Genomic DNA, 16,276 nt, shown 5'->3' with positions numbered 1-16,276 from the left:
GCAGCCCCCTCCTGGGCACCCACTGCCAGCCCCCTCCTGGGCACCCACTGCAGCTCCAGAGCACACTGGAGGTAGAGAGCAGCCCAGCAAGCCCAAGAGGATGGGGGAGAAGGTGCGAATCTTTCTCCACCCCAGCCTGATTCTTACCGTAAATGATGTTTCCTTCAATGAGGCCCTTCCCGTGCTCGCCCACCACCACGCCGTCTGAGTAGCCACAGGAGATGAGGTTGTTCCTGAGGAGGGGGTCGCCCCCATGGCGGATGTCTGCCCCACCCCACTGGTTCTGGCAGATGACATTCCCTAGGACCACGCAGGGAGGACAAGGTGACCACTCGGGCCTCCTGCCTACAGAAGAGCAAGGAGACCTGGCAAGCCAAGACCTGGCCCCACTGAAAAGCTCCCATCACCTGCGGCAAAACCCAAGCCCCAGGAGCTTCCCCATGCCCCGGCAATGCTCTCCCGCAGAGGACACCGGTCATTAGCAGTTCCAGTAACCACCACCTCCCTGTCCTCCCAGGTGAAGAGCAGAGTGCGAAACCGCTCAAGAGATGCCATGACAGGAGGAAAATGACATTGAGAGCTTTAGCTTATAAACTGAATGGCAAAGGAGAGAAAAAAAGCAGTCCACGTGGCGTATTGCTCTGGAGCACAGTTCAATGTCCCAGCTAGGCCAGAGACAAAGGGAACAATAATTTGGAGGACGTGCTGTGGAAGAACACACTCCCTCCATCAATGGCAGAAATGCCAACTAGAAAATGCAAACCAGGGGATTATTGCACCTAAAGTCACCCAAGTACCACAACAAGGTAAATTTTGCAATTAAACAAACAGACAGAGGCTTAAAGACAGAAACAAACTGGGCATAACAGCATCATTTTCATTCCCATACCTGTGATGTGACCTCTCCCATTCTCATTCACTGCTATTCCAGCAGCCAGTCCCTGGAAAATGTGGTTCCCGCTGAGGCAGAAGAAAAGAAAGTCACCAGCGGCAGTGGTGCCAGCGCAGTGGGTCTCTGCAGAGGCACCAGTCTCCCTGGCTGGCTACGTGTCAGTCTGTCGCCAGTGCCCGGCAGTGAGAGCCAGGCACGGGGCATCCCCGCAGCCGAGTGCAGCCAGAGGGAAGCACAGCGGGGGAAACACATGCAAACCATAGTGGAGCCACTGACAGCTGAACCACTTTCAAGGACGTGAAAGCACAAAGGAGAAACACATGTCAGTAAGAGCATTCAAAGAGCAGTAGGCGCTCATGAACATCCAAAAGGTCACTGTGTCAGACTAGCTGTCTGTCCAGCCAAGGTCCCCTCTCCAGGAGTGGCCAGCCACAACTGCAGTCCCAGAGAACGTACGGACAAGGGGAACCAAGTGCTGCTTCCTTCAGCCCAGTCTCTCCACCCCACCGGCTACGTGCACCCACCGCTAGCCCCACGCCCGAGATGGACTTTTCTTCTCCTCAGGATTAAACTTGCTCCTCTGCAAAGCACCCTGCACGTTCAGGTCTCCCAGCACCATGCAGCACACCCCGTGGGGACGCAGACCACCAGTGGCTGGCTGCTGCCGCCCCCCCGACCCCCAGGGCTGGTGCAGAGCAGGGGGCTCTGAGTCGCAGACCCCTGTGTCCCTGTGCAAAAGTGCAGGAGACGCAACATGTAGCAGCCAGTGCCCACCTAGGTGGACGCTGCAGAGAAGTCTGTGAGGGCTTTAACCTGTGCTCCCCGTCGCCCCGACCCCAGGGAGGAGGTGAGAGGCTTTGTCAGCCATGGGACTGCTGCTCCGAGAGGAGCTCCAAAGCCAGCGGGCAGATGGTGATCACAGTTGATGGCAGAAAACATTAAACACGGTGGCAGGATCAGAGGCAGGGCTGTGCTGGGAACGACAGCCTGGAGAGCAGACGTGGGCCCCACTGCACCTCTGCAGAGGCACCACCCGCTGATGCCGGGGCTCCCACGTACCACCTCTCAGGAGGAACGAAGCCCAGGAGCCCCAAGCCCACCAGCAGCTCCTCCTCCACAACGTGACCCCGCATCTCTGGCTTGCTGCTGAGGTTCAGAGGATGATCACGAAGAAAAAAACACTAACTGAGCAGAGTGCCCAGCAAGGACTCTGCCCCGGCATCCACCCAGGAGCGCTCAGCAGAGATGACTCCGCTCCCCCCGGACTGAGAAGGGAGCAGAGGAGCTTCTACAGCAGCAAGCCTGGGTGGGACAGGAGTGCCGGTGATCGGCAATCACCAGCGACGCACAATCACCAGCGCTGGCTGGGGGCAGAGGAGTGGGTGCAGCGCTTCGTGCTGCTGTCCTGCTCCCAGGGACCAGGGCAGGCAGAGCGGGGCCTCCCCTCCTCGCCAGGCAGCTGGTACCTCAGCTGTCCACAGCTGCCCTGCCACAGCTGCCCCGCAACAGCTGCCCCTCCAGGCACAGCTGCCTGCCAGGTAGGGCAGGGCTGATCAGCCTGGCAGCCGAGGGAAGACCCGGCTGTCCAGACAGAGCAAGGCAGGCTACCAGCGTAGCCCACAGAATCACCGAATTGTAGAACGCTTTGGGTTGGAAGGGGCGTTTAAGGGTTACATAGTCCAACCCCCCTGCCATGAGTAGGGACATCTTCAGCTAGACCAGGTTGCTCACAGCCCCATCCAGCCTGGCCTTGAATGCTTCCAGGGATGGGGCATCTACCACCTCTCTGGGCAACCTGTGCCAGTGCTTCATCACCCTCAATGTTGAAAAAATTCTTTATCTAGTCTAAATCTACCTTCATTTAGTTTAAAACCATTACCCCTTGTTCTGTTGCCACAGGCCTTGCTAAAAAGTCTCTCCCCATCTTTCTTATAAGCCCCCTTTAGGTACTGGAAGGCTGCTCTAAGGTCTCCCCGGAGCCTTCTCTTCTCCAGTCTGAACACCCCCAACTCTCTCAGCCTGTCCTCACAGCAGAGGTGCTCCATCCCTCGGATCGTCTCCGTGGCCTCCTCTGGACTCGCTCCAACAGGTCCATGTCCTCCTTGTGCTGAGGACCCCAGAGCTGAAGGCAGTACTGCAGGGGGGTCTCACCAGAGCGGAGCAGAGGGGCAGAATCTCCTCCCTCGACCTGCTGGCCACGCTGCTTGGGAAGCAGCCCAGGACATGGTTGGCTTTCTGGGCTACCAGCGCACATTGCCAGCTCACGTCCAGCTTTTCATCTACCAGTACCCCCAAGCCCTTCTCCACAGGACTGCTCTCAATCACATCATCCCCCAGCCTGTATTGATATCTGGGGTTGCCCCGACCCAGGTGCAGGACCTTGCACTTGGCCTTGTTGAAGCTCATGAGGTTCACACAGGCCCACCTCTCAAGCTTGTCCAGGTCCCTCTGGATGGCATCCCGTCCCTCAGCCGTGTCAACTGCGCCACTTATCTCGGTGTTGTCTGCAAACTTGCGGAGGATGCACTTGATCCCACAGCGCTGGTGCACACAGCCTCGGCCAGTGCTGGAGTCTGCCTCAAGCCAGCACAGACCAAAGGCAGCGCAGAGCAGCATGCACAAGCGGAGCAGGAGGGCTCCTCCAAAACAGGCAGCTGGTCAGAAGAAAAAAACTGTTTTCCCACCAATCTTCCCCCCTGCCTCCTCCCCATCATCTCCTACGTGCCAGCAAGCATGGGTGGTCACACGTCAGTCATGAGATGCAAGCTGGGGTTGCAAATGATGTGGCAAGAAAGTACAGAGGGAAGGATATCTAGTGAATCTCTCCATCCCGCACCCTGTTTCCTCTGCACTGCTGGGCCCTGCCATTACAATACCACTTTTCTCAGAAATCAATACCTCTCTGAGACACCACTTTCATAATCCCTTGTTGGAAAGCCCGGCCCTGACGCCTGTATTTTCAGGGCTGGTACATATGGTGCAGACTTCTCCTCTCCAGGTCTCAAGTGCCTCAGTAACCTGTTCTCAAGTGTCCGTACAGGTAGTCTGTCTAAACCTCAGCAGCTCTGCGTAGAGATCATGAACCTGCAAGAAGTCACTTTCATTAGCTCTGCAGGACTTGAGTCTGAAGCACTGTTAATTATCAACACTTCCAGCATGAAAACTCACATCCCAGCTAGGGGGTTATCCAGGGCAACCATTTTCTTCAATTTGTGCCCCACCCTGCTCTATAGCACTGCAGAGACTTGTCACACACCTGTTCTTTATCACCCACAGGCGCAGTGAGAGGCGGGAAGCAGTGGCAGTATAGATGAGATGCTCCTCACATCCGCCACCAATGCCATGCTCCAGCTGCCATCTCATTTCTGGGTTCATTGCTACCAGTTGATACCACCAGGTAAAGCTGATGGCATCAACCTGAAGAAAGCCTGGGAGGCACCAATACTAACATCTAAACCGAATCGTATGAAACACACACAAGTCATCAGCTCCAGGTGTTTAAAGCAGAAAGGTGAACTGGAGTAACAATGATGGGAGTGCCAAGGTCTGTTTCTCCTTTTCCTGCAAAAAGCACTATGACATGTGTTGTTCATTTGAACACAGCCCGTGTCCTCCTCAGATCCACGGGAAAAACCCAGGACTGGTACTTGGCAAAGACCTGGGTGCAGCAAGCAGACAGAGGGAAGTCACAGAAAGCCACTACTGCACCATGGTCCTATTTCTGCCCTATGGTGCGGACAGAAAAAAAGAGAAGTGTGCACAGTTGGAGGAATAATTCTTTACAGGCAAAGGAGGAGAGACAGAGGTCAGTGCTAGCTAACATACCTCACAGCAGGGTTTCCATTATACAGAATATAAATGCCAGCTTCTTTATTCCCATAGATCTGATTGCTACGGATGATGCCTTTTCCGTTGCCAGCGACGACAATGCCTGAGCGAAGGCCACTGTGTATCTTATTGCACTATGGTTTTATTTTTGCACATGTAGAGAGAATAAAGCAAAAGGAAGGAAGGTCACTCAAAAGTGAGCAAGAGGAGACAGCAACCACAAAGAAAAGCAACAGCTACCAACCCTGCTGGGGAAAAGGGCAGAAGGGTAATTAATCCAGCTGCCAAGAAATTACTCTCAAATGGTCAAGGCACACTTAACTTTTACCTTTCTTTGGGGTTCTAGTACACCATGCCAAATTTTCCTTCCCATCATGCCTGCAGCCTCTTCTTCCTCCAGCAGCTCCTGCTGCCATGTCCAAGGGCTGCCCTGGACCCAGTGATGCCTTGCTCCCTGCAGCCCATCTGACACTGGGCAGGGCTGATGGGGTTGCAAGTCCAACACCTCCCCACGGCCACCACAAGGAAGAGACCTTCGGTGGCACCCCACAGGAGCTGTAGGCAGCAGTCCAAGCGGGGAGCTCGGCGTTAGAGTGTGGTACCTTTTCTCAAGCTGCTAGATAGTGCTTTGCACAGCCTGAATGACCACTGTCAACAGCCACATGGCTGCTTCTCTCCACAGCGGCCAACATCTCCTGTGAGGACAGGAGTACGCTGGGACCCTCTGAGCAGGACGGCAGTCCCAGCCTGGTATCTCGCAGAGTGGCGGCATAGGAACTGCCAAACCAGGCAAAGCAACAAACAGCAGCTCAAAGCTGCAACCGAGGCCAGACATGGCCCGCAGCTCCATGGCTGAGTTGCCACCTCCACCTCCACAGGGCTGCAGCTCTGCCAGCCCCACCTCCTGTGCAGAGCTCACACCGAGAGCTCGATGCACCCACAGGGTCACTCAGGCGGTAATTTGTACCTACCTCTCTGCCTTCCACTGCACAGTGAGGCCCTGGTTCCCTCAAGGATGGCTACAGATACAGCGCTCAGTAAACAGGGAGAAGGTTACCCACTGCACAGCTGGAGACACTACCGATTCAGAGGAGAAGCTGTGCCGCTGGAGAGCGGGCTGCTGCTCCCCTCGTGCCTGAGGGTGCGCAGAGAGCTGAGACCCTCCACCAGGCTCCCAGGGCAGACAACATGATTCCCATTGTAGGAGAAACAATTTACAGCACAGTGCCGATTGACTACCTTGTGTGCACGAGTTCACTCATTACACAGGAGTGTTTATTTGATAGGGGAACATCCCCCTCCCCTCCCCTCTATGAGTACCAATTTTAAGACATCCCATCAAGTACAGCGGGAGACCATGCATGTATCATCAGGCAGTGCGTTGCTGTGCCTTACCCATGGGGTTAGCGGTAGTCTAATTGATCAACAAAAACCTAAGGAACAGGCTGAAGGGCAAAGCTAATAGACAGGTCAGTGTTTTCTATAATGGGAGATGGATCCCTGTTGCCACTTGGAGAGAAACAGCATGTGAGAGAAAGAGCGCACTGCCCTCCAGCATGGCTTGGAGGGGTACGTACCAGAACAAGGGGGTTGGCTCCCTTACGAATGTCCACTCCAGCCTCACAGTTTGAATGTATGTTGTTGTCTGCAATCAGGCCTCCTGCCAACAGGCGCAGGAATATCCCCGATGCTTTGCAATGGTGGATGTCATTCTTCAGCATAATAACCTGCAGGGAAGAGGAGAACTACCTGTAGTTGCAGTTAGAAGGACGACAAAGAGGACATGACCAAAGGGTATAGCTCTCCCGTCTGCAGCCTCTGTGCATCTATGACCTCTCTGCCTCTCCCACGACCCAGGGTGTACCAGGCACACAGTCCAGCTGAAAGGAACATCAGCATTTGTGGACAAGTGCTACGGTTAATCCTGTTGGGCATTACCCACTGGCATGGGTCTGCTTGGGCATGGGAACCCACAGTGCTTGGTGCTGCACAGTCAGAGCAAAGATATCCTTTTGCCCTGACACATCCCTCTGCTCAACAAAGCCCAATGGCTTCATTCACTGCATTGCACTTGCACATCATCAGCAACAGAGAGTGACCATTCCCTGTCCCACCTCCACATCGCCCACAGTACAACAGACCTGCCCCATCCCTGCTCAGGCATCGGCATCCAACCTGTACGCAGTCAGCCACAGGCTGCCTCCTGACTCTCTGCTCTCAGAGATGCTCAGAGGCGACACGTCAAATGCCGCGCAGCCTCCCACGAGTCTCCATGAAGCTGGCTGGGCCAGCGTGCTACAGCACACACGCTCAGCGTGTGACCTGTCTGTCGCCTTGCACCTTCAGAACAAAGATCCTGCCTTTTAGGGGCAGAAACGGCCCGGCCAGCAATCCAAAGTCACTGACACCACTCATAACAACTAGTTTACTCTAAGCAAATAAGTAGTTAAATATTTACACAGCAGCAATCTTTAATATTTTCCAGCCAAACAAAATAATGTCAAATCCATGTCTTACAAGTGCTAAGAAATAATCCACAAATTGCCTTTGCATACCCCACTTCAATGAGCAACACAGATCAGAAGGTAATTAAATTATACTTCCTTTTATTTGCCCATTCCAGAAAGGTGCTTCATTCAATCTCTCAGCTAAACGTGGAGCTCAGCAGGGCTTGACAGCTGCCTGTCTCCACGAGGCATGCTTGGTTGCCCAGGGAGGGAGGTACAGGAGGCAAGAAACGCAGGGACCTGCTCCAGCTGGGTCCCACATACCAGATCCTGGCCCAGGCTTGCCCTGCGCCCAAGGGTCCTGGCTGTGCAAGGACAGTGAGCCCTTACCAGCTCCGTCACGCTCCCACTCCGTGTTGCACCTTGCCCCCATCTCACAGGCAAGCACTTCACTGTCTCCCATTGCCTGATGCTCCGACACCCACCTCTTGACAAGAGCCTCTGCGCTCATTCCTAGGTGAGCAAATTCTCACCGAGAGCAGCAGCTGGGCTGGCCTCATCTCCCTCCCATTTGCTACCAGTTAAAACCAAGCTGCTGAGCAAACTGGAGGCAAACCGAAGCGAATAAAAACAGAATGGAGGTCGAAGTGCCAGACCTGCATTTGTTGCTAGGCTAACTCCCAGGAAAACAGCCCCTGAGCAGCTCAGAGGAGTTGAACAGCATGGCAGAGCCGTGCAAGGTGCCTCTGCTCCCTCCTGCCGCCACTCTGCCTGTGGGTCAGCCTTCAGGAGGGCACCTCTGGTACGAGTATCCCTTGGGAAGAAAGGAGTCGTCCTCGACTGCCAAGAAGCAAAGTGCTTCTGCACAGGCAACAGCATTCGGCAGTCCTTCTGTGGGGATTGCAGATGGGGAGCTAGAACCATCACAGCAAAGCCCTTTCCCAGAACTGGGCAGAAAAACATTCCCCTTCCTCTCCCTGCACAAAACTTTTATCCGCAGTCTTTTAAAGCAATAGAGTCAAAAATGGGCCCAAATCCTGGGCCGACCCGACCAAGTGGTGGGGATGGTCTTGCTCTGGGCAGGTGCCTGCAGAGAAGCCTCCCGAGCCCCCTCAACACCGCCCACACTGGGGATTTCGGCAGCGTGGTTATCCCTCCAGTCCTCGCCACCACCGTCCTGTCTGAAGAGCAGCACATGCACAGAAGCGGAGAGCTCTGGCCAAGGGCAGGGTTAGATGATGCTGTGCTGAGGGAAAACCTCAGTTCGGCCTCCAGCACACGTCCCCAGCCATCACCTTTCCTTACAGCCATCTCTGCCTGCAGCAGGCATCCACTCCTGCAGGCTCCCCTGAAGCAGCCAGGACTGGCCATGGCGAGGGGCAGGATCAGGGGTTGACACCGCAGTCCCCAAGTCCCTGCATTTGTGGTATGGGCTGTGCTGGGAGCAGCAAAGGTGATGATAACCAGCAGCACTTTTACAGGGTCAGAGTTTAATTTACAGGTAGAGCGGGCCTGACTACACAACCCCAACATGCCACTGAGTTAATGCCTCCAACTGCAAATATAACATTACTGCATGCAGACAGCAGGCAGCTGCCAGTGACCTGCCTTTTGTTTGGACTGGTTAACCCCGGCCATGCATAGGAAAGGAGCTAGTGGAGCAGGAGGGAGAGGGAAGAAGGCTCGCAGCAGTCTTCACAGCACCTTACTGTTTTGTATGCAGCGCACTGCATAGGTCAGACGCCTGAAGATGCTTCCTTCCAGTTTTGCTTGCCCTTGTGAATAAATGAATATTCCTCCCTTTCCATCCCTGAAAAGGCACTGTCGGATGATGCAGCCTTGCAGAGAGTTAGCCAAAGACTGGGCCTCCTTGTCCTCCTGCAGCTCCTGCTGCAGAGACTTGAGCTTAAGGTCCCTCTGAAGGGCCTGCAGTCTGTTGCTTTGAAGCCTGCTGTCTGTAACATCAGGAAGCGTGTGACTCAGGCTGTGGGCTTGATAGGGCACTTTGTACGCTGCCTGAACATCCCCTTCATCATCACTGTGTAAGTCACTGCCACTGGAGTTCGAGTCAAGGGCTGGGTACTCCTCCTCCTTTGCTGCCCGCAAGTTGTGTCCAAATTCAGTGTCCTCCTGGGCTGAGCCAAGCTGGGCTTTAGCACCCACAGCAGCAAGGAAGCTGCTTCGCTCTTCCCCTATGACAATCTCGCACTTTCTTACTGGCTCCAGCAGCGATTCCCTCCAGCCATCCCACCTGGCCACGGGGCAGATGGCTGGGTCAGGCTCCCGCATGGACGCTGCACAAGACTTGGTCAGCAGAGCCAGATGCTTGCAGGCCCAGTTACGATCCGAACTCGGGCAGCCCTCCACAGTTACAGAGGCGTTCTCGCTGCCGGTGAACTCACAGTTCTCCAGGATGCACAGGGACATGCTGCGGAGGTGGATGCTGGACTGGCTGAAGGTGCAGAACTTCACCTGGCACGTCCCTGGCGCATGGATCTGCAGCTGCCCGCTTTCAAAGTTGCAGTTGTCGAACTGGACGTAGCCTGAGGTCGTCTGGAGAGTAAGCACAAGGTGAGATCATTGCAAGCAAGAAAAGCAGTCCTGGGTGTACCATGAAGTTCCTCCAGAGCAAACAAGCTCACGCTCACAAACACGATACGCATTCAGGTGTCACAAACGCAACAGACTCACACAGGCACAGATGCAATGCTGTGAGCTGAGTTAGCGAGTATCTTGCAACAAGGGACACCTCCTGACTTTCTTCCCTACTGGCAAGGTCTCCTTAACTTGCCTGCCAAGAGACAGCTTAGCAGCCTCAGCAAGGCGCAGCCGACACGTGCAGGAGCAGACAGGGCCTCGATGTGCCAAGATCACTAAACCTTACCAACACTCCCTACACAGAAGAGTTTGCAGCCTTGGAGATGTGTATTTGCCAGCTGGCATTGTTAACGGACTCAGGGGTTTACTGGGTGAAGCAGCAGGTAAGATGACATCAAACATTGCCTAGTTGGCCTGGAGAGCTACAATCCTCCCTGGAGCCGTCAGCATACTTGGTGGAAGGACTTTGCACCCACAATCCAACAAGTGCAAAGCAAAACACGTCAAAATTTGGGCCACACTGCTGCACTGGCATTATGTTGTGACACGGCAGGAGGAGCGACACCATCAATTCCTTGTTTCCTGATGGTGGTTTCCCATCTTACTGGCTGGTACATGGCCTTCCCGCTTTGCTAGGCAACACACACCGCAATTTATGGATGCTGGGAAACCACCAGGATGACTGTGCATGGCCAAATATCTCTCTCCTGCGCAGGCAGGGCAAGTCTCTGCTTAGCTACAGAAAAGACCAACAGAAATCCAACAAGGTACGGAGGAGCCAGGTCAGAAAAGCTGAGTGGTGTGCTTGGAATTCCACTGTACTCCTAATTTGAGTGAGAATCTCCTAAATCATTATTTTCTCTCCCCAGGTTCTCTCTTGATTGCCTAGTGCACCACATTAAAAGTAGACAGATCAATAGCTTGTGAGCTGGGGCAGTTTTACAGAGACTTTCAGAGTTGCAGCAAACACACCATCCTAACATCTGTTTTCAGCCTTAAGCACTCTCAGAAGTGGTCATACTGCAAACAGGTTTTGAAATGCATTTCTTTACCCAAAGACAACCAAACAGAAATCCCTTCAGACCGCTCGCCTGCTCCAGACTGAATCGTACCTTCCCTTTTTTTAATTAAAATAAGCTAATTAAAAGGGACACAATAAAATCAGTTTCTGAGAGGCTTCTTGTGAAAGGCCTTCTGAAATTCCCATTCCCAGAGTTTTAATGACTGCCAGTAGGATTGGTGTAAGTTTGCTTTTCAAATTTGTTTTTCATTGATGGATTTGGAAGGAAACGCTCTCATTCCACCAACAGCAGCTGAAGGGCTGTACCATCACCCCGCTGCGCATGGAGACCCGAGCAACAGCCCGAAAGGCAAAATGCAGCCACGCCAACCGGCCAAATGCAGGAGACACTGCTGAGCCAGACACCACATGTCCACTTCAGCAACCCAGCTCATGGCCGCAGACAAACAGGGACTTTCTCCGCAGATTTGTGACTCGGATTTCCCACCATGTGCTGGTGCATCTTCTCCCAGGGATTTTCAGTCTGATTAAGTTAAGTCTGTCTCCTGGTTTTGGCTGGGATAGAGTTATTTTTCTGCTTAGTAGCCGGTACAGTGAGTTTTGGATTTAGTGTGAGAATAATGTTGATAACACACTGATGTTTTACTTGCTGCTAAGTAGCACTTAATCCTAAATTAAGGATTTTTTTCACTTTCCCACGCTCTGCCAGCGAGGAGGTGCACAAGGAGCTGGGAGGGAGCATGGCCAGGACAGCTGACCCCAACCAGCCAAAGGGCTATTCCATACCATAGAACAGCATGGCCAGTACAGAAACTGGGGGAGTTGGCTGGGAGGGGCCGATCGCTGCTCGGAGATTGCTGCTCAGGCATCGGTCAGCGGGTGGTGAGCAATTGTATAGTGCATCACTTGTCTTTTCTTGGGTTTTATCCTTCCGTTATATTTCTTTTCATTACAATTATTATAATATTATTGTGAGTATTGTATTTTATTTTACTTTAGTTATTAAACTGTTCTTATCTCAACTCATTAGTTTTTTTACTTTTTTTTTGATTCTCCTCCCCATCCCACTGGGATGAGGGGAGGAGTGAGTGAGCACCTGAATGCTGCTTAGTTGCCGACTGGGGTTAAACCATGACAATATGTCACGTAATAAAACGGTGAAAAGGAAATGAAACCATAAATTATAACTGATGATGGGCTGACTCATCATGAGGAAGGTCTTGTTTTTGGAGGCACAGCCCAAGGGTGCAGGGCAGACCATGGCAGCGGGGCTGGGCCCCTGATCCCGTGTCCTGGCTTAGGTCTGGAGAAGACCCTGGGCATCCCGGCCAAAGGCTCCCAGCCCAGGCCGAGGGCAGAGCGCACATCAGTGGCAACTGGCTTTTGGGGCAGCAGGGCTGGCGCACCACTGGTAATGCCGGCTCCTGGGGGTGCCTCTTGCATGCTCACGCTTCGCCATGTCAGCAGTCACAAAGGCAGGTAGTGAGAATGGGAAAATCACTGAACAAGGGAAAACACCTGCCAGCCTGGGAGTCAGAAACATCCTTGAAAAGCACAGCTGCACCTCTGAGGTGCAGCCGAGTACTGAGAAACCAGAGACATCCTGAGATACCACCAATAAATGCAAAAAACAAGGGACTGTAACGGCAACTTATCATCTGGAAAAGTGGAAACAGCCTAGAAAAATAAAATTGCTCTAAAAGAACAAAAACATCATCTTTGATTGGTTGTTCCAAGTGAAAAATGGAAATTAACAGCATCTACTGGTTGCTCAAAGTGGTGGCATGCCACATCCTCTTAAAACAGACTTAATTTTTATCCAAATTGCAGCCTCTCTCTCTGAGAACATCCCATCCTGCATGTACTTTTCCTTTCCTAAACCAGCTGAATTGTCACCAGGAAACTGCTATGAGATCTCGGATCCTGGCCAGGGATGCCTGACTGACTCCAGACTGTGACACAAAGCATCTTTGATGTGACTCTGTTACCTTGCTGGTCTCCTTTGGCCCCACTTTTGAGGTTGGTTCAGTTTGCTCTCCTGCCTCTGTGACGGCTCGGTACCCTTCTGGGATGGTGTAACGGATGCACCCACTCTGAGTGAGTAAGCAGTGCTTTGGTTCGGGCATCACCCACAAGTAGCCCTGACTGAAGTCAGCCCTGCTGTGCAAACCAGGAGAACAGTGCCAGGCCAGATCTTCTCAGGGACTAAGGAGTCTAGGCCACATCTTATCAGGAGCTAACAGTGCCAGCCCCAGCTGGGACTAGACAAAACTAAGACTAGTACAGCTGTGCACCTGCACAAACACCAAAGGTGAGGGTTGACTATGAGTCCACCACTTTACACTATCCATACCTGCAGCCCCCTGAGCCCACTGGGCTCTCCTGTATGGCAGTGGGCTGCACAGTAGTGATCTCCCTTGAGCAGGGATGCCTCTCAAGGTCACTCCTTGAAGATGAGAGACCCTTTAGCCGGCATCTGATACCTATAATGAGGCAAGCGACATTTTACATTAGGCCTAAAAGTATATTGTATGTTAGTGACATTTATGTACCCAGCTATAGCTTAATTATTACAAGTGTAGTTAGTAGTAGAATGTTTGACCACTGTCTAAATTGCCATTTAAATCAGTGTCAAATCATTGTTAAATCAGTGTTTCATTACCATTCAATTATTGCTTAATCACCATTTAATTACCATTTAATTATTATTCAATCATCAAATAATTATCATTTGATCATCATTTAACCATTAATAAAACCCTTCTAGTTTACCCCACAATTATGACCTCTCAATAATTCACCTATGATAGATGGTTTGGCCCCTTCTGAAATCTGCCTAATTCTCTTGATACCTGTATTATATATCCATATAAGTAAGCTATCACAAGCATATCTGCTGTTGTATTGACGGTAAGTTTGCAGCAACCTGCAATAGTATTTACTTACTTGTTTGCTGCTGTTATTCGTCATTGCTATGCTGTTGATTGTTTCTGTCACTGGTTGCTGCCATACTATTGATTGATGCTGTACTGTAATCAAGTGGAGACATTCAGAGGACAAAGCCCCTGAGCCCCCAGACGTTAGGAGTCCCACAAACCCCCAGCTGCGCTCTCCCGATGCCCACAGACCGCCCAATCCCCTCGGTCATGACACTTTGGCAGCCAGACCATCCTCACGGCCCTCACTCCACTGAGCCTCACCTTGTAGAGCACAGAGCTGAAGCGGGTCGGCATGAAGACCACGTTGCAGAGGCGGGCAGTGGGGCAGTGCTGGTCGATGCTCGCCAGCAGTGCCACGTCCCCCAGCCTGCCCTGCCCCACAACCTCCACAGGCACCTTCAGCAGCACCTCGCTCTGTTCCTCGTGCACGCCAGGCAGCAGCACAAGGCGGTCGTAGGGGTTGGCCGCAGCCAGGGCGGTCTGGAGGCTGCCAAACTCGCCCCCCATGCCGACAGAGAGCTGGCGACGGCCCTTCCTCCTCTGGAAGAGGGAGAAGCAGTTGGAGGGCTCCAGGTCCTGCATGTTTTTAGTCCAGATTTTGGAGGCCAGGTAGTGTTGTTTGAAGGCCTCTCTCCAGGACTGCGGCTCCACACTGGGCTGGTTGGGCCAGTTGGGGTGTCTGTGCTCGAGGCAGCTGAGGCAGAGCTGCCGCCAGCGCGTTCTGTCCAGGCTGAGGATAAGCTCATACCAGGCCCTGCAGACCAAGCTGCAGCGGCCCAGGTCAGGGAGGCGCAGGTAGGACAAGATGAGCTGCCACAGCTCAACTGGCAGGCCACCGACCTCCATCAGCACCTGCGAAAGACAGGACACAGAGTCAGCGGTGAACCCGCAGAGCTTCTGCTGCACAGCGGGGAAGGCGAGGCTGCTGCTGCTGGCATGCAAGACCATGCCCCTCTGCTCCAAGTCACGCCACCACTTCCCCAGTGTCATTCCCCATGTCCTGTCCTGAGAAACGGTGGCTGCTGGTGGCACCTGACTTCAGCCCCTACTTCCCATGCTGGCCCATGGCGCAGTGCCTGCAGTGGTAGACAAGCCTTCCGATGTTCTGTGTGCTTGGCAACCTCCCACTGCTCTCCACAAGGCACTGGACAAGTGGCTTCACTAAACAGGGAGGTACCTCACAAAATTTACCACTTGATATTTGAGAGCAGAAGTGTCATTATCAGCGATCAGAAAAAACAATAATGAAAAATGGGGAGCTTCACCATGCATCACCACTCCCCCTGAAGCAGCCCGCTTCATGCACATTATTCACCACGCAGCAGCCAGAGATCAGTGCTCTGGGGTGGTAAGAGCCCTACAAACAACACAAAAAGGCATGTAACGTCCACGGGCTGGCTCCAGGTCAGCTGAGAGGCCAGGAGAGCCTTTGCTGGCCAGAGCGGCTCTGACCCTGCACTGGGCAGTTCTGGCTTTGCCCCTGCCAGGTCATGCCCACTCACATGCCAGGAAATGCACTCAAGCGAGGACTGTGGTTACCCCCTAATGTCACAGTTCATTTCACATATGATGCTGTTAAAAGAGATGGGGAACGAGGCTCCCTTCTCTCTGGGATATGCACTGGCAAGGCAGGCAAGTGCTTCGTGCTCTGAACAATACTCTCTGACCAAACGGAAGGAATTTTACTCATCCTTGCAGACAGCTTGACTTCCAGCTATTCTGCAACTATCATGAGGGAATCTGCTCAAGAAAGCACAGACTTGCCTTGCAATTAATTTGTCCTAGGGTCCCACGCATCGCCTGGGTACCTAGTGGGGAATCCCCGACTTTAACTTTACTGGAAGAAATGCAGATTTGCTGCCACACTCCCGAAGCAGCACTGCCTGCAGTCTGTGGTGCCACATCCCTCACCGACTATGGTCTGTGGGGCTTAGCAGCTCTGAGCCTCTCCCCTGGCATGACAACCCCAGGGTGGGCACTGCGATGCCATGGAAATCTGACGCCAACACCGGAGGAGGAAGGGTTCTCAGCAGAACCTGGGGCGGGGGGGGGACACAACTTAGTCTCACAATCTTTCAAGCAGGCAAACAGCTCAGCATTTTCTCTTTGCTGTTCCTCTCCCTTTTGCAGACTTATCACTATGGGTTAAATTATAACCCTTACCATTAAACTGTGCGGTAGCAATAGAAATACTGAAATAAAAATGAGCCATTGTCATTTACTACCAAACTACTAAAATGAATAACACCACACAACAAAAACCCAATAAAACTACAGACTCTGTGTTTTGCACCTTCCAGCACCTCCCCAGGACGAGGTGATGCTGACATCGAGCCCGGCCAAGAAGAGAGGATGCTGCCTTTCTCCAAGGACACTGAGGAGCCCTCGCTGACCGCTTCACGCCAGCCTTGCAGCCGTCGGGGACCGAGCGCCCAGGGCCCCAAAAGCTTCGGAGCCACCCTGGGGCAGTGCCTGCTGGCAGCCTGGGATCAGACAGGTGTTATCCTGACGACGTTCTGCCGTGAAAAAACACCTGCGCTCCGCTGCTCAG

The 16,276-nt window shown here is 53.0% G+C and overlaps 1 protein-coding gene across 1 annotated transcript; it reads right to left on the bottom strand.

Annotated features, from left to right (window-relative positions):
* Positions 1–147: 147 nt before the first annotated feature.
* On the bottom strand, positions 148–14,571 carry FBXO10 (F-box protein 10; the record flags this gene model as incomplete). Its single annotated transcript, XM_009706920.1, has 6 exons — positions 13,987–14,571; positions 8,872–9,720; positions 6,298–6,447; positions 4,718–4,854; positions 890–960; positions 148–300 (listed from the first exon to the last, which is right to left on the bottom strand). Coding segments are annotated over exons 1-6 (1,945 nt in total), but the record flags the coding sequence as incomplete, so codon positions are not given.
* Between the last annotated feature and the right edge of the window lie 1,705 nt (positions 14,572–16,276).

This window comes from Cariama cristata, unplaced genomic scaffold, assembly GCF_000690535.1.
Source record: "Cariama cristata isolate BGI_N322 unplaced genomic scaffold, ASM69053v1 scaffold4989, whole genome shotgun sequence".
Lineage (NCBI taxonomy): Eukaryota > Metazoa > Chordata > Aves > Cariamiformes > Cariamidae > Cariama > Cariama cristata.
Note: the sequence above shows the minus strand (reverse complement) of the source record. Positions and strands in the feature narration are given on the sequence as shown.